Source organism: Castor canadensis, chromosome 14 (genome assembly GCF_047511655.1).
Source record: "Castor canadensis chromosome 14, mCasCan1.hap1v2, whole genome shotgun sequence".
Taxonomy (NCBI): domain Eukaryota; kingdom Metazoa; phylum Chordata; class Mammalia; order Rodentia; family Castoridae; genus Castor; species Castor canadensis.
The window spans coordinates 39,177,867-39,203,412 of record NC_133399.1 but is presented as its reverse complement, the minus strand read 5'-3'; the positions used below and the strand labels follow the sequence as shown (position 1 = coordinate 39,203,412).

Below are 25,546 nucleotides of genomic sequence, written 5' to 3'. Positions count from 1 at the left end.
CTAAGGGCCAGTCTGATTTCTCCTCCAGGTCTCCTTGTCCCCTGTCTCCACTCCCTGTTTAAAGCCACACACCCCAACCCCCAAACTTCCCTGCTTGCTTTTTTCTCTCAGAATTGTGTCACCATCCTACAAGCTCTGACATTTTTTAAATTGTTATTTTCTAATCTGTCTCCCTAACCAGAATGCTAGGCAGGTTCTGTCATCGTGTCCCTGACTGGGCAAAATGGAACCACGCCTGACTCCCGAGGTGTTTTCAGAGGGAAGAAACAGTCGTCTCCCCGCCACAGTCGGCCTGTGCCCACTTAACCTCTGGGTTCCTGGCTCTGTGTCATCCTAGCTGCACTGCGCCCTGGGAAGCCACCCCCTTGCTCTGTGCCTCAGTTTCCCCATCTGCCTAACGGGGCCAAAAGAGCAGCCAGGGTTGACAGGAGCCTGGTGAAGCCCATACAGACACAGGGCCACCTGGCCTCAGCTGTCCCGAAGCCAGTTGCTAGTGACAGATGTGCGCTCAGTTCCTAATTGGTCCAGAAAAAGGGACCAGCTGGGGAGACAGCCGAGCTTCAGCCACTCTTCTCCAGAATGAGGAAGGAGGCCGGGGCTGCCGTGGGGACTCGTCTGTCGGCCACCTCGCCCTCCCCTCCTCGCCTGGCACCCTGTGCCACTCTTTGACACCAACCTGTCGGGCCAGGTCTGGGCAAGTTGGAGGTGGGCGGGAGCCCCGAGCCTCCCCGCCTCCTGCCTGGGCTGTCCCCGCCCTGTTCCCAGCACACGGGCCTCACCCAGGCTGAGCCGGGCCCCAGCAGGGACATCAGGGTCCCTGGGGTGACCCCCAAGAAGAAGGCAGCGCACCCCAGAGCCGGCAGGGCCGGGGGCACCCTGGCCAGTGGGGGGCTGGGGGCGATGCCCCCTGGTGCCCTCTGAGGCCCCCCACCATGGCCCGATCGCTGACCTGGCACTGTTGCCCCTGTTGTCTGACGGAGGAGGAGAAGGCGGCTGTGAGGATCGACCAGGAGATCAACAAGATCCTTCTGGAGCAGAAGAAGCAGGACCGCGGGGAGCTGAAGCTGCTGCTGCTTGGTGAGTGTCAGGCCAGGCCAGGGGACGAGGACAGGAAGGATGATGGTGACACGGTAACCCAGGACCAGCAGGAGCCTGGGGGCCCATTTCCCGGATGAGAACACTGAGGCACAGGAAAACCACATGTCTAGTCCGTGGTGGGAACTGAGGCCCCGGGCCCCGGCCTCTCCACCGTGCAGGGCACAGGTGGGAACAGAGGTGGCTTGGATCAAGTGACCCGGCAGGCTCTGTGCTACCTGGCAGGCCCAGTATGCCCAACCTGCCTGTGTCATAGGAAGGGAATGAGGGTGAGTAACCTGCTGGCCTGCCTGGCCGGGGAGGGGCTGCCCAACCTCTTCCTCCATCTGTGAAGGGCGCCTGGCTCAGGGAGGTCGGGTCCCGGGTTTCATTGGTTGACAACCACTCTTCATTACTCTCCATTCATTCACACTCAGTCAGTCGGTCCGCCAGTCATTCGGGGTTTGTTGAGTAATATGGCCCTGTGGATCTATCTTCAAGTGAGTGGGACAGACCATAAGCAGGAGAAACCCATAAACAAACAAAATAGCTTGTGCAGCAAGGACAAGTGGACATGACCCCACGGGAGCTTTGGGGTTGATGGAGGGAAGGATTTTAAGGCTCCAGGGTTGCAAATTCTGAAACACCAGGCTCTTTGTTTGTTCGGTGGTAGTGGGATTTGAACTTAGGGCCTCACACTTGCCAGGCTGGCACTCTACCTCTTGGGGGTTTTAAGTCCTTCTGTCTCTGCTTCTCCTGTCATCATCCTCCACCATGTCCCCAGCTGCCTAAATGCAGGAAGGCTTGCCTCCGAGGGTTTCCTGATCCCTGATCCTCAGGCTGGGGCTGGGGAAGGTCCCAGGTCTTTCCAACTCATGGGGCTGCCCCAGGAAGAAGGTTGGTCACCCCTTTATGGTTACCATCATTCTTCCCCTGCTGCATGGGAAGAGGCAGCCCAGGAGTGGGGACAGTGAAATCTGTAAGAACTGCACCTTCAACCGGACAGGGTGGTGCACAGCTATAATCCCAGCTATGTAGGAGGCGTAGAAAGGAGGATCTTGATCCAGGTGGCCCCAAGCAAAAAGTGCAAAACCCTATCTGAAAAATAACTGAAACAAAATGGGCTGGGGGCCATGGCTCAAGTGGTAAAACACCTACCTGGCAAGCGTAGCGTCCTGAGTTCAAACCCCAGTACCACCAAACAAACAGACAGACAGAAAACCCAAAAACTCAATTTAATCACTTTAATACACATCATTACAGTTCGATGTCTTCCATGGACTATAATTATATTAATGATAAAAGCGTGAGGCCCTGAGTTTGAACCCCAGTGCCTCAAAATAAAAAGCATATATATATATATAAATGCATCATTTATTATGTTAGGTAGAGCTGTCCAGGCTGTCTACTGTCTAGTTCTTCTTGGGTGAAATTTGTGTCTTCCAAAGAATCTGTTCATTTCGTCTAAGTTGTCCGATGGATTGGTAGAGCTGAGTGTGGTGGTACATGCCTGTGTTCCCAGCGAGGATTACAGACAGAAGCGGGGACAGCAAGTCCAAGGCCAACCTGAGCTACACAGTGAGACCTTGTCTCAAAAACAAAGAAATAAAATGCCGCTAGAAGTTTACAGCACCCCTTAGACACTTGCCTAGCAGGTGCAAGGTCCTGGGTTCTAGCCCCAGCGCCTTGACAAAAAGAAATGAATGAATAAATAAAGGGCATTTTTTTTCCTTTGTGTGTGGTGAGACTGGGACTTGAACTCAGGACTTCGACCTTGCAAAGCAGGCGTTGTCCCAGTTGAGCCACACGTGCAGTCCATTTTGCTCTAGCCATTTTGGAGATGGGATCTTGTGAACTATTTTCTCAGACTGGCCTCGGGCCTGAACCCTCCTGATCTCCACCCTGAGTAGCTAGGATTGCTGGTGTGAGCCACTGGTGCCTGGCTTTTCTTTTCCTTTGTGGTGGTACTGGGGTTTGAACTCAAGGCTTTGTGCTTGCTAGGCAGCACTCTACCACTTAAGCCAAACTTCCAGCCCAATAAGTACTATTTTTAAATGCCACCTTCCCAGCCGGGTGCTGGTGGCTCACACCTGTAATCCCAGCTAGTCAGGAGGCAGAGATCAGGAGGATCGCAGTTCAAACCCAGCCCCAGGCAAATAGTTTCCAAGACCCCATCTCAAAAAAAACCCATCATTAAAAAAATGTGCTGGTGGAGTGGCTCAAGTGGTAGAGCGCCTGCTTTTTAGTTAAGCATGAGGCCCTGAGTTCAAACCCCAGTCCACAAAAACAACAACAAAAAGCCACCTTTCCTAGTTAGCCTGTTAGCTTCCATAGGATCTGAACTGGTGTGTCCTCATTCCTCCTTTCCTCCGTTTATCGATTTGAGCCACCCCTCCTTGAACATCTCAGGCTCATTGATCCCTTACCACAGGGCCTTTGCACCTGCCCCATCCAGAGCTCTCAGCCTCCTCACCAGAGCCATCGCGCAGCTGACCCTTTCACTCCAGGCGGGTCTCAGGCCAAGTGTCACCTCCGTGGAGAAGAACTCTGTGACTCCCCTGGCTGCAAAGAGCCCCACCAGTCTCCTTCCCCTTCCTGTGTTGGGTTTGTTCATTCGGGCACTTATTTGCTCATTGATCCTGTCTCTGGATGAGAACAGATGTACGAATGAGTCCAGACTCGGGCCGTTTTCCATAGACGTTGAACAGCCATATGCTCAGCTAGCCCCAAATTGGGAGCCCCTTCTTCCACTGTGGTGGAGGAGCTGTCTATGCCCCCAATCACTGGTAGCAGCACCATGAACTGGGGTGTAGAGCACCCCTGCCTCTACATCTCCCCCCATCTCTGAAAATAGGAATTGAATCCAAAAGTCATTTTGTTTCCTGGAGATGTGCACCTTTTGAGGAAGCTGGCTAAGGGGATCCTGGGCATGTCTGTCCCGAGTGTGATGTCATCCCCATGTTGAGTGGGGGAGGGAGAGGCAGAAGGAAGCCACTAAAAGAACCAGCTCTGTCCTAGCCTTGTGAGGCTCAGAGAGGTAGAGTGAGTTGCCCAAGGTCACACAGCTGAGATTCTAGTTCCAAAAGCCACAGAACCCCAATGAGGGACAGGGATGCAAAGGCCCAGGAAGGTGGTAGAATTTGTCTAGGGTCTGCAGCTGGTCTGAACTGGAGCCAAACTTAGCAGCTGAGGCTCGTGTCTCTCCCCCATTGCCCAGGCCGGGCTCCTGGTCCCTGGGGCTGGTGCTGGACCCTCGTGACAGCCGGGCCTGGCACAGCTCCCTGGGCTCCTCCCGGGATCTGCCGGCTTCCACTTCCTCCTCCACCCTCGGGAGGAAGCAGCCGCTTCCCGTCTGGGCTGTGGGGGCCCCCGCAGGTGGGAACGGCTCTCCCCGATGCCCCCATGCCTCTCACAGTTTCCTACAACGGACCGCAGCGCCCCGCTTCTGCCTGGGAGCTGGAGGGGGCCCAGTGGCTTCTGTGACATCAGGACCATAAGGGGCCACAAACACAGAGTTTTGGTAACATTTTTCAGACTCTGGGTTATAATGCATTCATGAGCCACCAAGTCTATTCTGTAGGTGACAACCAGGATTGCTATTATTTTTGTCATTAGAGAAACAAAAAAAACAGAAGCAAAAAAAAAATCAGATCAGCTCAAGAAAATAAATCCAACTGTTGTGTGTTGTTGGGTGAGCCTTCCGCTTGCTCTCTGCCCCTCTGGGGGAGACCTGAGAATTCAGACAACGGGGAGGGAGGAGACCAAGTGGGCCAGTCCTCTGCCAAAGGGCTCAGTGGGGCCAGTGGGAGCTGCCTAGTGTCCCTGTGTCCATGGAAACAGCCCAACTGGTCACATCACGTCCCATTTTTCTGGTGCAGAACACACAGAGACCTGGGTTCATTACCTGGTCTTCCACTGGCTGTGTGACTCCAGGCAAATTACTTGACTTCTCTGATGCCTGTGTCTCCCGTGCAAATGGGAAATAGTTGAGTTTGTGAGGATGGACCAGGGGTACACAGCACCTTAGCCTGGTGCCCAGGAGATGGCAGGAGGCACATCATGCTTTTTGTGTTACTACTGTCGCTATTAATTACTGAGGCAGGGTGAGGGGAGCATGGAGGTGTAATAATAGAAGGGTGAGTTTGGCATGGTGCTACACTCCTGTAATCCCAGCGGTCAGAGGCTGAGGCAGGAGGATTGTGAATTCAAGGCTAGCTTGGGCTGCATAGAGAGACCCTATCGCAAGAGAGAGCAAGAGAAAGAGAGGGGTGATTATCATTATCAATAATGTAAATATCCCCAGGATATTTACCGAAATAGCTTGTTGTGTAAACAGGTACAATTGTGCTGGGTCCAGTGGCTCAAGCCTGTAATCTCAGCTATTCAGGAGGCAGAGATAGAAGGATTGCAATCTGAGGCCCAGGCAAAAACATGAGAGATCCTATCTGAAAAATAACTAAAGCAAAAAGGGCTGGCAGAGTGGAGCAAATGGTAGACCGGCTCCCTGGCAACCCTGAGTTCAAACCACAGCACTGCCAAAAAAAAAGGGTTACCTGTCCATTTATAGAAAGTAATTGAGCTGGGCACTGGTGGCTTACAGCTATAATCCCACCTACTCAAGAGGCAGAGATCAGGAGGATCTCAGTTTCCAGCATGGACAAAAAGTTTCAGAGACCCTATCTCGGAAAACCCATCACAAGAAAGAGCTGGGGGAGTGGCTCAAGTGGTAGAGCACCTGCCTACCAAACATGAGGCCCTAGGTTCAAATCCCAGTGCCAGGAAAAGAACTGCTAGGCAGTGGTCAAGGGCGTTCCCTTCCCACAAGTCTTTTATAGCAACAGATGTTCTTGGACTTCAAGTTCAAGAGACTTTACATCTGGGGAAACTGAGGCTCAGAGAGGAGGTGGCCAGCCCTGAGCTGGGAGCCAGAGCACCAGGCTGGGACAATGGGCGCAGTCCTCTTCCGCCACTTCCCCCTGGTCCCCTTCACCACCTCCTCTCCCATTTCCTCTTTTTGGGCTCCAACCAGGCCACCCGTTCTCCTTTTGTTGTTTATTCCAGTTCCTCCAGCGTTGCCCCCCCATCCTGGGGGAGGTACGAGGAACCCCATCCCTACTTCCTGTCCCTGGAAGGCCCCCACCAGTGTCCCCCAGGAGCTGGGCAGGGGGACAAGCTGCTGGATGAGCCCCCAGCCCACACCTCCAGCTGCTGTGTGGCATGCTCCATTTTGCAAAAGGGAATAGGGTGCCCCTGAGAAGGGGGACAGTCTTGGGACCACGAGGCATGGTTTGTAGCCTCCCAGCCCTGGGTAAAGTGGAAAATTCCAGAATAATCCCTCCCTGTAGGGCCTGGTGGCTTCATGACTTCTCTTTGACCCTGACCTATCAATTCTGCAGCGGGCTTTGCAGAGACCTGGCCCTTTGTCCAGCCCATAAGGAATCCCCCAAATCTCTCTCCAATATGGCCCTTCTCTCCAGCTCCACAGGGCTCCTTGGACCCCATCATTGTCCCCTGGCCCAACACAGTTGCCTCCTTCTGGCCCCCTGCTCTTGCCCTTGTCCCCCCCACTGTCTTCCTCTCCACGGCCACCAGGGGGCACCCATGAGCGCTGAGCCAGGTCCTCCCTCCCCTGCCCACAGCCCTCCATGGCTCCCTCCATCAGGCTCAAAGCCCAAGTCCTCCCTGCAGCCCACAGGGCCCTGCACGACCTGCCTGTCCCCTCCCTGGCTCCTCCTCCCTCTGTCCTCATTGAGCCCTCTGCTCCAGCCACCTCTTTGCTATCTCTCCATCATGTGGGGCTCCATCCCACCTCAGGGCCTTTGCACTCACCATGCCCTCTTTCTTGATTGCTGTTCCTCCAGATCTATTTTGTTGTTGTTGTTGTTGTTTGGTGTGTGTGTGTGTGTGCGGTAGTGGTGCTGGGGACTGAACTCAGGCGCTCTACCACTAAGCCACATCCCCAGTCCTGTTTGTTTCAGCCAGAATCTTGCTATGTAGCCCAGGCTGGCCTCAACCTCTCGATTCTCTTGCCTCTACCTCCTAAGAGCTGGGATTACAGGCGTGAACTGCTAGGCCCGGTGTTCCTCCAGATCTTGCAATGAAGTGTCCACTGGCCTTCAGCTCTCAACCCCACAAGCCACCTGCACTGAGAGGCTCTTCTGTCCCCCTGAGCTACTGCAGTCACTGCACGTCGTAGTTTATTCCTTTATGAAAGTCTGTCTTCCTGCCAGGCATGGTGGCCATGCACATAGTCCCAGCACTCAGGAGGCTGAAGCAGGAGAATTTCAGGTTTGAGGCCAGCCTGGGCTACATAATGACATCTTGTTTTTAAAAAGTTTTGTCTTGGGCTGGTGGAGTGGCTCAAGTGGTACAGCACCTGTCTAGCAAGCGTGAGGCCCTGAGTTCAAACCCCAGCATCACAAATCCCCCCCCAAAAAGTTGGTCTTCCCAAAATGATTATCACAAACAATACGCTTATTATAAAACAGTTACGTCACTCTCACTGTAGGTAGACATGTCTCAAAGACAGGAGTCCGTCATTTTTTCCTGGAAAGCACCAGATGGCTTCCTCATAGGCCACACAGTCTTTGCCCCAATTTCTCACCTCTGCCCTTTCAGCACAAAAGCAACCATGGAGGCTTTGTAAGCAAACAGCAAGGTCGGTGTGCCAATAAAACTTTATTTGTAGCTGGGGACGTAGCTCAGTGGTCGAGCCCTTATCCAGGATGCACAGACTCTGGGTTCATCCCCAGAGCTTCAACAAAAATAGACACAGAAGTATGTATTCATAAGCTGTTATTTTCCTTATAATTTTTAAAAAACGCATGCTGGGGAAGAAAAGAAAATATATGAGCCATAACTATAACAAGTATTAAACTTCTAAATTTTCATGAAATGTAAAAAACTTGCAGGCCGTGAAAAGCAGGTAGCTTTGCCCACCACTGCTGTGGGCATGTTTTTTTGTTTTTTTGGTGGTACTGGGGTTTGAACCCAGGACTTCACACTTGCTAGGCAGGCGCTCTACCACTTGAGCCACTCTGCCAGTTTTGTGTTGGGGATTTTTAAGATAGGGTCTTGAGAACTATTTGCCTGAGGCTGGCTTTGAACCATGATCCTCCTGATCTTTGCCTCCTGAGTAGCTGGGATTACAGGTGTGAGCCACTGGCACCGGCTCACTGTGGGATTCTTTTTTTTTTTTCCATTTTTCTTTTATTATTCATATGTGCATACAAGGCTGGGTTCATTTCTCCCCCCTGTACCCACCCCCTCCCTTACCACCCACTCTGCCCCCTCCCTCAATACCCAGCAGAAACTATTTTGCCCTTATTTCTAATTTTGTTGTAGAGAGAGTATAAGCAATAATAGGAAGGAACAAGGGTTTTTGCTGGTTGAGATAAGGATAGCTATACAGGGCATTGACTCACATTGATTTCCTGTGTGTGGGTGTTACCTTCTAGGTTAATTCTTTTTGATCTAACCTTTTCTCTAGTTCCTGGTCCCCTTTTCCTATTGGCCTCAGTTGCTTTAAGGTATCTGCTTTAGTTTCTCTGCGTTAAGGGCAACAAATGCTAGCTAGTTTTTTAGGTGTCTTACCTATCCTCACCCCTCCCTTGTGTGCTCTCGCATTTATCATGTGCTCATAGTCCAATCCCCTTGTTGTGTTTGCCCTTGATCTAATGTCCACATATGAGGGAGAACATACAATTTTTGGTTTTTTGAGCCAGGCTAACCTCACTCAGAATGATGTTCTCCAATTCCATCCATTTACCAGCGAATGATAACATTTCGTTCTTCTTCATGGCTGCATAAAATTCCATTGTGTATAGATACCACATTTTCTTAATCCATTCGTCAGTGGTGGGGCATCTTGGCTGTTTCCATAACTTGGCTATTGTGAATAGTGCCGCAATAAACATGGGTGTGCAGGTGCCTCTGGAGTAACCTGTGTCACAGTCTTTTGGGTATATCCCCAAGAGTGGTATTGCTGGATCAAATGGTAGATCAATGTCTAGCTTTTTAAGTAGTCTCCAAATTTTTTTCCAGAGTGGTTGTACTAGTCTACATTCCCACCAACAGTGTAAGAGGGTTCCTTTTTCCCCGCATCCTCGCCAACACCTGTTGTTGGTGGTGTTGCTGATGATGGCTATTCTAACAGGGGTGAGGTGGAATCTTAGCGTGGTTTTAATTTGCATTTCCTTTATCGCTAAAGGTGGTGAGCATTTTTTCATGTGTTTTCTGGCCATTTGAATTTCTTCTTTTGAGAAAGTTCTGTTTAGTTCACGTGCCCATTTCTTTATTGGTTCATTAGTTTTGGGAGAATTTAATTTTTTAAGTTCCCTGTATATTCTGGTTATCAGTCCTTTGTCTGATGTATAGCTGGCAAATATTTTCTCCCACTCTGTGGGTGTTCTCTTCAGTTTAGAGACCATTTCTTTTGATGAACAGAAGCTTTTTAGTTTTATGAGGTTCACTATGGGATTCTTAAAGTGAGTTCCTACCACTCTGACCTTCGTCCAGTGGGCAGAGTCTGCTGCCATCCACAAGATGGGGAAACTGAGGCAGAGTCACAGGCCCAGGGTTGCAGAGCGGGGCTCTGGCAGAGGGTGGCATCTGGGCCTCGGCAGGCTGGCTGGATGCCCAGGAGGGAGTCCTGCAGTTCTGAGTAGGGGTTTGGTGGCCGGTTGTCCCCAGGCCCGGGCGAGAGCGGGAAGAGCACGTTCATCAAGCAGATGCGGATTCTCCATGGCGCCGGCTACTCGGAGGAGGACCGCAAGGGCTTCCGGTCGCTGGTTTACCAGAACATCTTCGTCTCCATGCAGGCCATGATCGAGGCCATGGACCGGCTGCAGATCCCCTATGGCAGGTCTGACAGCAAGGTGAGCCCGGGCCTGGCACACGGGGAGGAAGAGTCTCTTAGCACCCAGGCACTGAGGTGCCCGGGCTGTCCTGTGCCCCTGCCTGTCAGGGGAGGGATGCTCAGTGGTCCATGTGGCGCATGACCCCTTAGATGTCTGAAAACCTCTGAGGTTTGAATCTGATCTGGTCTGAGGACTTCAGGCTGGGATTGGGTAGTGCCTGTCCCCAGGGCTGGGGTGGGGACAGCCCCTGGAACACTCAGGGGTTGCTGAGGTTTACCGGCTGATGGATTATTTAAATCTCACCATCACCCCCTTCACCCTCCCATTTTTACTGGGGGTGGTGGCACTGGGATTTGAACTCAGGGCCTCACTCTAGGCAGGCGCTTTACCACCTGAGCCACTGCACCAGCTCTTTTGCTCTGGTCATTATTATTATTATTTATGATTTATTTATTTATTTTTACAGCACTGGCATCTGAACTCAGGGCCTACACCTTGAGCCACTACACCAGCCCTTTTCTGTGATGGGTTTTTTGAGACAGGGTCTCATGAGCTATTTGCCCAGGCTCGCTTTGAACTGGGATCCTCCTGATCTCTGCCTCCTGAGTAGCTGGGATTACAGGCGTGAGCAGCGTCTGACTGCTTTGTTTTTTTAATAGGGTCTTGCATTTATGCCCCAGCTACCTTGGCCTATAGTCCACCTATTTATGCCTCCTAAATTGCTGGGATTACAGGGGTGAACCACCACACCTGGCTCATTCTCCCAATTTGTATTAATTTGCTCAAGAATATCCAATCATTAAGTAGAAGAGGGAACAAATCTCCACTCTCTGAACCACCATCCTAAAAATGACCTTTAGAAAAAAAATGACATCAACCAGGTACAATGACATAAACCTCTCCTTCCCATCTACTGTGGAGGCCAACGTGGAGGGATCACTTCAGCCCAGGAGTTCCAGGCTAGCCTGAGAGGCAGAGTAAGACCCCATCTTAAAAACAAAGAAACAAAAAAACCTTAGGTGCTGGTAGCTTCATGCCTGCTATCCCAGCTACTTGGGAAGCTAAGATGGGAAGGGTAACGGTTTGAAGCCAGCTTGGGCAAAAAAGTTTGTGAGACCCCATTTCAACAGAAAAAAAAAGCTGGGTGAGGTGGTGCATACCTGTCGTCTGAGAGACATCAGGAAGCTTAAAGTAGGAGGATCACGGTCCAGGCAAGTCCTGGGCAAAAAGAAAAACCCTATCTCCAAAATAACCAAAGCAACACCAGGTGCTGGTGACTAATGCCTGTAATCCTAGCTGCTTAGGAGATAGAGATCAGGAGGATCGCGGTTCGAAGCCAGCCTGGGCAAATAGTTCTGTGAGACCTTATCTCAAAAAAACTCTTCACAAAAAAGGGTTGGAGTGGCTCAAGGTGAAGGGCCTGAATTCAAACCCCAGTACCGCAAAATAAACACATAAATAAGTAAATATAAGCAAATATAAGCAAAGTGATCAAAAGGGCCTGCTAACAGGTTCGGAGCCCTGAGTTCAAACCCCAGCATCACCAAAAATTAAAATGAAAAAGTAAACCCTGAGTCTTCTAGTACATGAATATGGTATATCCCTGCACATGCTGGGGTCTTCCACGTTTTCCTCCTAGCAGTGTTGCGTAGTTTTCAGAGTAGAAGTCTTTCACATGTGTTTTGTGATGGGTCGCCCACCTCTGTGGTGAACTCAGACCCCACCAGAAGGCACAGAGGGGACACGATGGACCTCAGGTCCCTTCCCCCTGGCCTCACCAGGGCCAGCCTGAGCCTAGCCACCCAGGCTGGGTGCAAAAGGCCTGAGCTGCCACCCCCTGCTGGGGAGAGCACTGTGGGGCCACTTTGCTGGGCCTCCCCTCCCCTGCTCAAACTGGCCACTTGACCCCTGGGGGGTGGCCCTTTGTGTCTGCCTGGCCTGATGCTGGAGATGGCCAGTCTGGCTCCAATAGTGTGGCTTTGGTCACGGCCCCCCCAGTCTTACTCAGGACCTCACACTGGTTTGTCCCCTGTCCCAGCATCCATAGGATGGGGCTTGGGGCCAGCAGTTCAGAGGCACATGCACTTGTATAAATACAGACACACATAGCTGACACACACAGTTGCATGCAAACATATTCACGCGTGCCCGGCCTATAACACAAACACACGCACACACGCACAGATGCACACACAGCACACGGATACACAAAGCCAGGCATGTGCACGGCTTGTGTGTGTTTGCACACACACACACACACGTGTGTGTGTCCACGTGCATGCATGCACACAGAGTCCATCACAGAGGTCTGAGCAAGGCCAGTGCCTGATGGAGCAGACAGAGGTTGACATGGGGAGAGCTAGGGAGCCACAGAGACTGGTGGGCCACTTGGGCTCTGTGTATCTCTGACCTGCTGGGGACTCACATGGGGTAAACTGCCCTGTTGCTCTGTGCCTCACTCACCTAATCTGTAAAATGGGAACAACTGTAGTGACCCACCTTGGAGGAGCCAGTGAGGAGAGCCGGCTTGCCTGAAGAGTTAGCGGACACCGGGTGCTAAGGAGATGCTCCATACCTATTAGGGCTGTTCTTATACAGCCATTGTGTTCACCCCTGGCTGGTCAGTGCCCTCTGATGCTTTCCTGGTGCCGTGATGCTATAGACACCTCCTGCCTGTATAGTCAGGACTAGAACCAGGAGGAACCCACAGTGAGGCAGGAGAGCTGCAGATCTTCCTGGTGGAGGGATGAATAGGAGTTTAACAGTCCTACCTTTCAAGGGGCTGCTGTTTCCTTTGTGGGTCACTGAGTCAATTAGGGAATATGGGGGCGATCAGAACCCCCCAAGAGTGAAAACAAGGCAAAGGCAGAGGGTGTGTGTCTTAGGGATGGGCACGGGAATGGAGGGGCTTATGGAGATAACTGGGGGACCCAGCAGCTAACACAGGCTGCCTGGCGCTCCCCATCCATCCCTCCGCAGCACCACGCCAGCCTTGTCATGAGCCAGGACCCTTACAAGGTGACGAAGTTCGAGAAGCCTCACGCAGTGGCCATCCAGTGCCTGTGGCAGGACGCGGGCATCCGGGCCTGCTACGAGCGCCGGCGCGAGTTCCACCTGCTCGACTCGGCCGTGTAGTGAGTCTGGGGTCCGATGCGGGGCCGCGGGGTCAGAGGGTTGTGGGGGCGGGGCGGGACTGGGGCGGGGTCAGGACTTGGGGCGGGGCCGGCGTGCGAGGTGGGGCGGGGCGCCTGGCGGGCTCAGGGCGCAGGGAGGGGTGGGGTGTGGACCCAGCCCCTTGGGACGTTAGCCCGCAGAGAGGGCAAGACAGGCCGTGGAGTCGTCCTGTGGGGTGGGGGGAGGAAGAGGGAGAAAGCCTTTCTGAGGTGACCCTGGACGGCCGTTGTGACCTGATGGCCAGCGGGGACTGTCCTCAGGCTGTCACCTTTCTTAGGGCTGTGCCACCTTGGGGTGAGTCTATTCTTGACGTCACCTCATCCTTGGGGTTACACTGCTTCTCACTGATGCTCTTACTGCCTCAGGGGGGCCTCCAGGGCCACTTGCGGACCCCGGAGACCCAGGCCCTTCCCAGGAGCTCTCCTCCCCCTGCAGGGTCCTCAGTGGCCCCAGGTGGGGGCCCGAGCAGCAGAGGGAGGCTGGCTTCCAGGTCGGGCCTCAGGGCTCTGTCTTCCACAGTTACCTGTCTCACCTGGAGCGCATCACGGAGGAGAGCTACATCCCCACAGCGCAGGATGTGCTACGCAGCCGCATGCCCACCACGGGCATCAATGAGTACTGCTTCTCTGTGCAGAAAACCAACCTGCGGTGAGTGCCCTGCTCGACTGGCCTGGGGAAGGCTCGTGTCACAGGGGCAAAGGCGCTGGGGCCATAACAGAGAAGTAAGAGTTTCCTGGTCCTAGCTTTCAAAGGGCTTCCAGACTGGAAGAGGCAAAACTGGATATAAGACACCTCCAGTCCCCTGCGCAGTCAGAACAGGGATCCAGAGGAACCCAGAGTGAGGCTTATAGAGCCCCAGGAGGAGAGATATTCCTGGAGGAGGGACCCTGGTAACCGGGGTATTGAAGGATGTCTTTTGGCAGAAGAGAGCTCAGACAGTGAGCCGTATGGTGGTCAATGTTAGGAGGAGACTGGAGGGAGTGAGGCTGGAGGTCTTGAACTTCCAGGTGAGGCAGGAAGGGTTGGTAATGGCCATGCGGTGGCAGTGAGGAGGTGGCATGAGAATTGTTTCTCACGCACAAGGGGAAGCACTAGGCAAATGCGGGAATTAGTACAGGAGGTCGGAAGTGACCCAAGTCTTTTGTTCAGGTCATGGGGTAGACAGTAGAGCCTGTGGGGTGGAGGTGAGGTCAGACCACGAAGCCTTATGGGGCAGGCTGAGTCTGAGGGGCTGGGGACATCTGGGTGGGGGTGGATGGATGTGCAGTCCTGAGCTGGAAGTCGGAAGTCTGATGCAACCAGGGGTCATCCAGCAGTGATGGCCAACGTCAGGGGTCAAGGAGAGGTAAAGAAGAACCTCCCAGAGAGAGGATTCTCGAAGAGGCAGGACATGGCCACTGACGACTTGAGCAAGATCACCAGGGAGCTGAGAGGGGCACAGGGCGATGCCCAGTAACGGGTTATACTCAACCCCATTGGGTCCTTTCTCCTGGATCCAGGCTGTTCTGGACTCTGCAGTGTCCTTCCAGGAAGTCCCTAATTGGTATGGACATGAGTCTCCTCTGAAGGCTAAGGTGGAGCTTTGTCCTTCTGCTATCATTTAAGGTCAGATAGTGCCAGGTGCCAGTAGCTCATGCTGTAATCCCATATACTCAGGAGATAGAGATCAGGGGGACTGTGGTTTGAAGCCGGCCAGGGCAAATAGTTCGTGAAACCTTAACTCAAAAAAAAAAAAATCACAAGAAAGGACTGGTGAAGTAGTTCAAGTTGTAGGCCCTGAGTTCAAACTCTAGTTCAAACACACACACAAAAAAATAATCAGAGAGTTGGAAAGGTGGGAGAATGGATGGATGGATGGATGGATGGATGGATGGATGGGTAGCTAGATGGATGGGTAGTTGGATGGATGGATGGATGGGTGGATGGATGAGTGGATGGATAAATGGATGGATGGATGGGTGGATGGATGGATGGGTGGGTGGGTGGGTGGATGGGTGGATGGGTGGATGGATGGATGGATGGGTGGGTGGATGGATGGGTGTGTGGGTGGACGGGTGGGTGGATGGGTGGGTGGATGAATGGATAGGTGGATGGATGGGTGAGTGGAAGATGGAAGGCGGAACTTTTACTTGGAAAGTTGAAATAATGTTCTCAGGCTGAGAAGCTAATGCATTCAGTGCATGAAGGCTCAGAGGAATCAGAGTCTCTGAGGGGGAGGTGGCCCTGAGTCCTTCCACTGGCAGGTCTGTCTATCTGTCTCAGGCCTGACTCTCAGTCTTTGCACTCTCATCCAGCTCTGCAATGTGGATTTTAGTGGCTTCAAAATGTGTCACAGTTGGTGTCAGAGATCTGAAAACAAAAGAGCTGGCCGATCCCCAGCCTCAGTTTCCCCTGCAGTTGACTGGGGAAAGCCCCTTCTCTGAGGCTGTGGCGAGGCTCATCCACTGCCCGTGCTCCGGGCATGTCCTGAGTAGAGTAGTTGCGTCCCCGGGAAATGACGTGGAGATTGTAATCATAACCCACTTTCTGAGAAGCTAAACAGGAAGGGGGCTTAGGCTTTTGTTGTGGTTCTTGGGTGGAGGCCACCATCTCCTGGGGCACAGAGGGAGGGGACTGTGTTTGTTTTGGGAACAGCCCTCCGTCCCACCTGTGTGGTCATTTTACCGATGGGGAAACCAAGTTCAGAGGTTGTTTGGCAATCTCCCCGTCACCCAGTGAGAGCTGGGGTGGACCCCAGATCTCTCTGGATGGGGCAGAAGGCATCATTTGGTGAAGTCCCACTGCCCCCAGGCTTTGGTTTCCTCCTCTGTGAAACGTATGTGATTTTAGTCCCTTCTTCACTGGCGAGACACGGCCCTTTGCCCAGCACAACTTCTCCCAATCTTGGCACATCTCAAACATGCCTAGGGCCGGGGGTGCCCCTGAGTGGGGTTCCAGTTACACCTGCCCTCTGAAAGGGAGTGTGCTTGTTTCCCTGTAGGATCGTGGATGTCGGGGGCCAGAAATCTGAACGTAAGAAGTGGATTCACTGCTTCGAGAACGTGATAGCGCTCATCTACCTGGCCTCCCTCAGCGAGTATGACCAGTGTTTGGAGGAGAACAACCAGGAGGTGAGGGGTCACGGACTCAGTGACCACCTCCCCGCCCTTCTCCCTGGGAGGCAGGACCCTCAGCCACCAGAAAACTCCTTGCACACCTGTGCTCAGGTGTTCACACCTTGCTCAGGCGCATTCAGGCACGCATCAGCAGATATAGAACCACACGGGTCACATCATGGAAAAGGTGCACACGGGTGTGCAAGGCACAGGTGGACACACAGTGAGATGCACAGATGGGACATTCTTGGGCAGATGTCCAGAGGTCCCCCCAGTCCTCAGCACAACCTACAGCAGCCACCTCATGTGTCAGGGAGGCGGGCCCTCAGACACCGTGGGACCACCCTAGCAAGTGACCACAAAAGAACCGCTTAATACCACACAACTTACTTGATCACAGCCTGAAAGCCAGGAGCGTGAGGCTCAGGTGTGTGCAGAGCTAAGCGTCCATGGAAGAACATGGGGGAGGGTCTTCACCCCATTGTCCAATCTCGGGTCCAGGGGCCATTCTTGGGGTACCTTGGTTTGTGACTGCATCCCTCCAATCTCTGTCTCTGAGACACACAGGTAGCACCTGTGTGTCTGTGTTCAAATTTTCTCTTCGCATAAGGACACCTGCCACTGGATTAGAGAACTCTCCAGTCTAGTGTGGCTTTATGTTAATTACATCTTCAAAGACCCGATTTCCAAGTCAGGTCACACGCTGAGGCTTCAGGTGGACATGGATTTTGGAAGGACACTCATGAACCCAGGACAGGCAAAGAGCATGCTGGGTACACACAGGCCACACCAGAGCTGAGACCCAGCCCCTCACACCTAGCCTGCGGCCCACAGCATCTGTGTCCTCGTGGGTGAGGGTGTCCTGCTGGGGCCGAGCTGGCCAGCTGGAACCACCTCCTGCTTCTGTCTCCAACACAGAACCGCATGAAGGAGAGCCTCGCGTTGTTCGGCACCATTCTAGAACTTCCCTGGTTCAAGAGCACCTCTGTTATCCTCTTCCTCAACAAGACAGACATCTTGGAGGAGAAAATCCCCACTTCCCACCTGGCCACCTACTTCCCCAGCTTCCAGGGTGAGTGATTCTAGAACATTACATACCCTTTGCCTCCCAAAAGCAGCCCCTAAGAGAGTTACTTAGCCAGGCCCTAATGTGGCCTGGACTCACCTTTTTATGTGGTAGGGCTGGGGTTTGAACTCAGGGCTTCACACTTACAAAGCAGGTGTTCTACCACTTGAGTCACTCCTCCAGTCTATTTTGCTCTGGTTATTTTAGAGATGGGGTCTTCTGAATTATTTGCTGGGCTGGCCTTGAACTAAGATCCTCCCAATCTCAGCCTCCCAAGTAGCTAAGATTACAGGTGAGCCACTGGCACCCAGTAGCAAATTTTGAGGGTAGTAGAGTTTTGAACTCAGGGCCTCACACTTGTTGGGCAGGCACTCTACCACTTGAGCCATGCCTCCAGGCCTCACCAGAAGCTTTAAATAGGATGGGACCTGATGTGTCCACCCAGCTACTTCCTCTGCCCACTCTGGACAGCAGAGTAGGGGTTGGGGACATAGGACAACAGAAATTGATTGTCACAGTTAAGAAGGGCAGAGGTGTCCCCCTCTCCAGTCCTATGGTGTGGTTTTCACAGCGCCAACAACTTTCTTTCTTGAGGCACTTGTAGCATATAGATTTGTTTAGCGTCTCATTCAATTGCATAGTAACTAGTACACAGCTGGAGGTGTGGCTCAAGTGCTAGAGCAAGTACAAGGCCCTGGGTTCAGTCCCTAGCACCAAAAAAAAAAAAAAAACCCACACAAAGAAAACCAAAACATGTACAACTGGCATACAACATTTGGGAACTTGTCTTCTGTTACCAGAACCGGTGAAGAGTAAGAAAGTTTATGAGTAAAGCCAAGTAAAAGAAAGATAGAACCAGGCATGGTGGCTTCCGCCTGTAATCCCAGCTACTCAGGAGGCAGAGATCAGGAGGATCGAGGTTCAAAGCCAGCCTCAGGCAAATAGTTCACGAGACCCTATCTCAAAAAGCCTTCACAAAAAAGGGCTGGTGGAGTGGCTCAAATGGTAGTGTGGCTGCCCACCATGTGTGAGGCCCTGAGTTCAAACCCTTGTGTCCCCATAAAAAAGCCAAGATCTCCTCGCTCAGTTCTCATGGTGCACTTATTACTTTTGCACTAGTGGGCAATGTCAAAGGAAGAGAGTTGCTGTTTTTTTTTTTTCCTTTTACTAAAAATTGCAGCTTGTTGAAAGGCGTAAGGCTTAATTAAAGCATAGAAAGTAGGATCTCTGTTTTCAATCAAGCTATTCATGATTACACTGCTTCTTTGTAAATTCCTGGCTGCTGTTTCCTGTGCCTCAGTTTCTCTGCTCTGTCATGCCTCACTTCCTTGCAACCAGAGTGTCAAAGGCCAACCAAGGAGGCACACAGGTCAGTGTGGGCACAGGTAGGATATTTTGCAGAAGGGAGATAGTTTCTGTTGCTCTAGGAAACTCGGTGGGGAGGTGTACAGTTCCAGCACTTTCCCAGAGTTCCACTCTGGGGATAAAATGAAGTGGTGTGAATGTTCTGCTTATCTATTGCTAGGGAACAAACTGTCCCCAAAGTTAGTGGCTTCAACTGGCCACATGTTACTTGGCTCATGATTATCATGTGGGTTAGTGATTTGGGAAGAGCTCAGCTGCTATGTTCTCTGACCTGAGCAACATCAGCTGGGGTGGCTGGGACTGAAGACTCTCTTCCAAGATGGCTGGTGCCCTGATCTCTCTCTCTCTCTCCCTCCCTCCCTCCCTCCCCCTTTTGTTCTCCTTCTCCCCGCATTTGGTGACATCATTCCCCAAGTGCCTTGGGCTCCCTCACAATATGGCTGAGTCAGGGTAGCCATGCTGCAGTCCAGGTAGAAGCTTCCTCCAAGGCCAAGCCTCAGAAATGTCACAGTGTTATCTCCATCACAGTCTATTGGCCAAAGAAGTCACCAAACCCAGCCTGGATTCAGGGTGGGGGGCAAGAGGGACAACCTCTGTCTCATGATGGAGGGATAGAATGAATCCACAGGAAGAAGGAAGTGATGGTGGTCTCGTGGCCATCTTTTTTTTTTTTTTTTTTTTTTGTGGAACTGGGTTTGAACTCAGGGCTTTGCACTTTAGCTCTGGTTATTTTGGAGATGGGATCTGCCTTTTTACCCGGGGTGGTCTGGACTGTGATCCTTCTAGTTTAAGCTTCCTGCTGTCTCTGGGTTGACAGGCTCATGCCACCACGCCCAGCTTCTTTCTATAGAAATGGGGGTCTCACCGGGCGTTGGGGGCTCATGCCTGTAATCCTATCTACTCAGGAGGCAGAGATCAGGAGGACTTCGGTTCAAAGCCAGCACAGGCAAATAGTTTGCGAGACCATATCTTGAAAATACCCATCACCAAAAGGGATGGCAGAATAGCTCAAGGTGAAGGCCCCGAGTTCAAATCCCAGTGCCACACACACACACACACACACACACACACAAAGTAGAAATGGAGGTCTCACAAACTTTTTGCCCTGGTCTAGCCTCAAACCAAGATCCTTCTAATCTCAGCCTCCCAAATAGCTAGGATTACAGGCATGAGCCGCTGGTGTCTGGTGACAGTGGCCACCTTAATGGAGGGATAGGATGAGCATACAGAGAGAAGGAAGGGATAGCAGCCATGTTGGAGACCAGCTATCTTTATTCTCAAGACTGCTATAACCAAAGACAGCAGACTGGGGGTTGGGGACCTAAGAAAACAGAAATTGATTGTCATAGTTCTGGAGGGCAGAAGTCCCAAATCAAGGTGTTAGCAGGATCAGATCCTCCTTGGGGCTCTGAGGGAGAACCCACTCCATGCCTCTTTCCAGTTTCTGCTGGTGGTTGCCACTAGTCCTTGGTAGTCCTTGGCTTAAAAATATGTCACAGGAACCAAGAGGGGCTAGGGAGGTCCCCAGAGGGAGGGGTCCTCAACTTGGGGACTGACTTCCTGATACTGTCACAGAGAAGAATCTCAGTCCGTCAAGGGAGAAATCAGTGGAATTTATTAAGCAAAGCAAACAGGACAGGACAGCACACATCCAGATATGGGCATGGCACTTTTGAAAAGGGGCCCAGTGGTGTAACATGGGGGGTTTACACCAGGGAAAGTGGGGCAGGGGCCAAGAGCTAGGTATAATTAACAGTCCAGGCCAAGTGTGTCCTGCTCGATCACGATCTCAGTCCTGGCTCTCTCAGTATCTGGAGAAGGTGTTATCGCTGTCATCACTCTGGTCCCATGAGATGCTTGCGCCTGCTCCAGGGTGCAGCCTCGTCAGCATAGGTAATTGTGCTCATTGGAGGTGGGGGGGGCGGTGTCTTGCAAGGCTCTGCTGTTCCTTAGGGGTAGTTTCAGTCCCTTGTCATAAAGATATCATTGATCTTTTCATTTCCGTATCCAAGGTAACTGAAGAAGAGAGACTCAGAGTGAAGGAGAAATGGAGGCTGAGATGTTAGGTTTTTCTCCTGGTCTTAGTTACCTTGTGGGCCCAAGTGAGGAGTTGGTGCTTTTTTTCTTTTTTGGCAGCACTGAGGTTTAAACTCCAGATTTTACACTTGCTAGGTATGTGTTCTGCCAGCGGAGCCATTCCACAAGCCCTTTTTTCTTTCTCTTTTTCTTCTTTTTTGTTTTTTTGTAGTGCTGGGCTTGAACTCAGGGCCTTCACCTTGAGCCACTCCACCAGCCCAATTTTTTGTGATAGGGTTTTTCAAGATATCTTGCAAACTATTTGCCAAGACTGGCTTGGAACTGTGATCCTCCTGATCTCTGTCTCCTGAGTAGCTGGGATTATAGGCGTGAGCCACTGGTGCCCAGCTCCTCTTTTCTTCTTCTCATATAGGGCCCCCAGTCATTGGACTTAATGTCCACCCTAAGTCAGTGTGACCTTATTTTTTTGTGGGGTTAGAACTAAGGGCCTTGTACTTGCTAAGCAGGTGCTCTACCACTTGAGCCACTCCACCGCCCCAAACTTCATTTTAATTTAGCTTATTACATCTGTAAATTCCCTACTTCCAAATGAGGTCATAATCTGAGGTTCTGGTGGATATGGATTTGGAGGGGGGACACTATTTTTACCCCAAAGCACAATCGACTATAGTAGATGACATGTATAGATTATGCTTGGTGCTAGGTCAAAGGTCAGTGAACTTGAGCTTTGTCACATCTCAGAGCCCACAAGGTTGAGGGTCTGGGAGACACCTTACCCTTGCCCTAGCTGAGCAGTCCCAGGAAGCTGGCCATGGTTTCGAGAAAAAGGATAAAACAGACAGTTTTGAAGTTTTGGGTTTTTTTTCTCATTGAAGTTGAAGGAAATCGCCATGATGCATCCTTACTTCCCAGCAGAAGTGGCCAGAGCACCCTTCACTAACTGCTGGCTCTCAGCTGTTTTCTCCTCTGTACAAAATCATATTCACGACAATAATGATCACAAACCCAAAACAATAGCCAACACGTCAGCCACCCTGATGGCCAGGGCTTGTGGCCTCCTCATTTAAAAACCCTGCCCAGGAGAACTTACCCTTTCCACCATTACAGAGATGGGGAAACTGAGGCCCAAAGCAGCAAGGTCACTTGTCGGCAGTCATACAGCCAGTCAGTAGGAGAAGCAGGACTTGAACCCAAGCTTCTGGACCCAGATCTGGAGTCTCCAACAATAACCATGGTGCTATCCTGCCTTTCCAAAAGAACATTGATAGCTCACAATCAGGAAGCCTGGAGTTTATTAAGCATCAGGTCCTCACCACAATGTTGTGTCTTTGCAACAACGCTAGGAGGCCTTAGGCTGCTGGGATTCTCCATTTACAAATGAGGAAATTGAGGCTCACAGCGACTCAGGGATTAGTATATCACATAACCTAATTAGTGAGAACAGAGCTGGTGCAGGTCTCCAGAAGCCCTTAATTCACATTGGGTTTTCCTTGCATATGTACCCACCTCCCTGATCATACCTCGCCAGGTCGGCCATCAAGGCATACCAGAGTGGGGACTCCCTGCCCCTGCTTTGGCCTCAGTTTCCCCATCTTCAGTCTTTGGACGTCTATTTCGGCAGCTCCGAGCCCAGCCAACAGTGAGGGTTTCTCTTTAAGGAAGTTTTGCTTAAATTCCCAGGGCTGACTCTCATTGGGCCGTTTCAGGTCACATGACTTTCGCGAGCCAATCCTCGATGTTCCACTGACTAGCCCTGAGTCACGTGACCAGCTCTGACTCCAAAGATGGCGTGGGCCCACACTAAAGATGGCGGAAGTGGTCTGGCGTCCTTCCCACTCTGCTTATGGGGACAGGATCCCCAGAGCCCCTTAGTCTCAAGGACGTCCTGACCTCCCCCTCTCCCCTCTTTCCCCCAGGCCCCAAGCAAGACGCGGAGGCGGCCAAGAGGTTCATCCTGGACATGTACACCCGCATGTACGCCGGCTGCATGGACGGCCCCGAGGGCAGCAAGAAGGGTCCCCGCTCCCGCCGCCTCTTCAGCCACTACACGTGCGCCACCGACACGCAGAACATCCGCAAGGTCTTCAAGGACGTGCGGGACTCGGTGCTGGCCCGCTACCTGGACGAGATCAACCTGCTGTGACCCAGCGGAAGAGGCCAGAGCGGACCCCAAAGACCCCCGTCACCCCGGACAGAGCCGGGCACAGACGGGTCCCCGTTCTTCCCCGCCTTTCACCAGGACAGGCCTCCCCCTGGGCTTTGCGTCCCTTGACTCAGTTTCCCTGCCTTGAAAGGAAGGGAGCAAAATGGCCATTCCGGGCGCCAGGGTGGAGGCCACGGTGAAGAAATGGGGGAATCGGAGACCGGCGTGGCGGCGTCCCGGTTGCGTCGCCTGCGGGGTGACGCCCACGCTGGCCCGGGGCGCGGGGCCTGCAGGCGCGGACTCTGGCGCCGCATGGTGGACGGCGGGAGGAACCCCCGGCCCCAGATCCTGGCCGGTGGCGCGGGCACTTCCCTGGCTAGGGCACAGACCGCTGGCAAATGGTGTCCCTTCCCAAGCCTCGAGGCTCACAGAGTCCCGCCCCGGCTTGCAGAGGGAAACCGAGGCCCACAGGCATCGTCGTCCTTCCCAGGCTGGGGCAGGGCTCGCTGCAGACCATCCACCGTCTGGATTTATTCCCTCCCCTTCTGCGGGACCTTCCTTAGAGGACATTAAAGGCGACCCTCTAGAGATGTGTGATTTCTCGGGGTCTCGCCTGCAGCCTCCCCCTTCCTCCGCATCCCCACCCCATTCTCTCCTCAGGTTTCCGGCCCAATGCCAGAGGGAGGGGTGGGGACACGGGGGACAACGTGAGAGGGGAAAAAAAAAAAGTTCTTGTTGTCTGCCCACTTGTGGGACTGTGTTCATTTTGAGCCGGAAGGTGGAGTCTGACCTCTTTCCCTAGCTGTTGCTGGGGCGGGGGGGTCTGACCTCTCTCTGCCCAATCCCCAAATTTGAGCAGTTGGTACCTCCAGCTTCTCCTCTCCCCCTTCCACCTCCCTTCCCCCTCCCTGCCCTCTCTTCCATCAAGAGATCCTCTTGAAGGAAGCCTCTGTTATCAGGCCTTCTGCTTGTCCTCTGGTTGGTGTTCTGCCCCATGACCACCTTTAGGATCCCAGGGGACCTTCAGCCTTCCTGTTTCCTCCAGCTCCTCTGGGCTGGGATAGTTTCTCATTCATGTCTTGGTGTTTTTGTCATTTTGAGACAGTCTGCATGGTAGCCTGGAACTCTTCCTGGTGTCACTCCCAAGTGCTGGGATTACAGTCATCTGCTATCATGCCTGCTCCCTTCCTTGTTTTGTTTACTTATTTATTTTGTGATACTGGGGTTTGAACTCAGAGCTCTGCGCTTACTAGGCAGGTGCTTTACCGCTTGAGCCATGCTTCCAGTCCCCTTCCTTGTTTTTGATGACCTTGACAGTTTTGAGGAGTGCTGGTCAGTTTGAATTGCTTCTCTGGGGACATTAACAACAGGTGTGTGTGCGGGGGTTAGGAGATTTTAAGGATCAGCAAATGATTCTCTCGGTTCTAGAGGCCAAAAAATCTCAAACCAGTGCGAGGACAGGGTCACCTTTGGCTCCCTTCAAGACTGGAGGGAGGGTCCTCTTTCAACTCCAGGTGGCACAAGTCATCCTTGGCTTGTGGCCACAACCACTCCTGTCATTACCTCTGTTTTTACAGAGCCCTACTCCCTATGGATGTCTGCATACACATTTTCCTTTTTTTTTTTTTCTGGTGGGGGGGTTGTGCTGGAGATGGAGTCCAGGACCTCACCCATGTCTACCCCTGCCACTGAGCCACCCCAGCCCTTTTCCTATTATAAAAATTCTAGGGCTGGCAGAGGCTTGCCTGCCTAGCAAGCTCCAGGTCCTGAGTTCAAGTCCCATACTTTCAAAAAAAAAAAAATTCGAACCTACACAGTTGCAAAATGATGGCAAAGTCCATATGTCATTCATCTAAGCCAGAGGGGTGGCAAATTGCCACCATTGGGCCAAATCTACTCCTAGACCAGCTTTTCTCAATAAAGTTTTATTGACACACAGTTATGCTACCTTCGGTAGCCCAAGGTTCCGCAGCCTTGGACTGAGACTCACCTTACCCGGGTGGTATTTGAAAGGCTGGGTTTGTTGCAGCTCTGGGCAGAGCCCCGGATTCAACCCTAGCACCATAATTTTTAAAAAAGGAAATACTTGTGACCAAAAAAATTACAGAACATTCTAAAATGTAAAACTTGAATTCGCTACACTTTGAGCAATGCCACCAAAGGGCTCCCTCCCACCATTTCACAGCCCTCGGGCCTCCCCTTTTGTACTATGAGGTGAGGCCTATGATGGTCGCCTGTCCTGAACACACGCAGACCTTTTTCCTGTCATTATCCCCCAAACCATACAGTGAAACAACTTTTTCCATGGCCCTGACATTTTTTAAGTCTACAGGACCAGTTCTACGCAAATACGGCACATTTTATACGAGGAACTTGAGCATCCTGGGGTTTTGGTACCAACTGAGGTACCAAGGCATGGCTGTGTCTCACCTGTAGTGACTCTGGCTACATAGTGAAGTAGCTGGCACAAAGACCATCTAGCCCGCAGAGCTGAAGATGTTTCCTATTTGGCTTTCTGCAGAAGAAGTTTGCTACCCTGAAGCAGGATGCAGCCACATGTAACCTTTTTTATTTTTCTATCACTTACATCATGCCACTTGAGATCTTTTTTGCTTTTGTTACTTCTCAGGGTCTCAAGTTTTTGCCTGGGACTGGCCTCAGACTGCAATCCTCCTGCATAGCTGGAATTATAGATGTGCACCATCACAACTGGCTTGTTTGTTGAGATAGGAAT

The 25,546-nt window shown here is 52.1% G+C and overlaps 1 protein-coding gene across 1 annotated transcript; it reads left to right on the top strand.

Moving 5' to 3' along the window:
- The first annotated feature begins 559 nt into the window (after nt 1–559).
- Nucleotides 560–23,556, top strand: Gna15 (G protein subunit alpha 15). The gene is made up of 7 exons (XM_020170766.2): nt 560–1,077; nt 9,766–9,950; nt 12,912–13,066; nt 13,626–13,754; nt 16,087–16,216; nt 17,120–17,273; nt 22,586–23,556. Exons 1-7 carry the CDS (start codon nt 933–935, stop codon nt 22,810–22,812), a joined length of 1,125 nt encoding a protein of 374 aa, XP_020026355.1. The 5' UTR covers nt 560–932; the 3' UTR covers nt 22,813–23,556.
- Nucleotides 23,557–25,546: the final 1,990 nt, after the last annotated feature.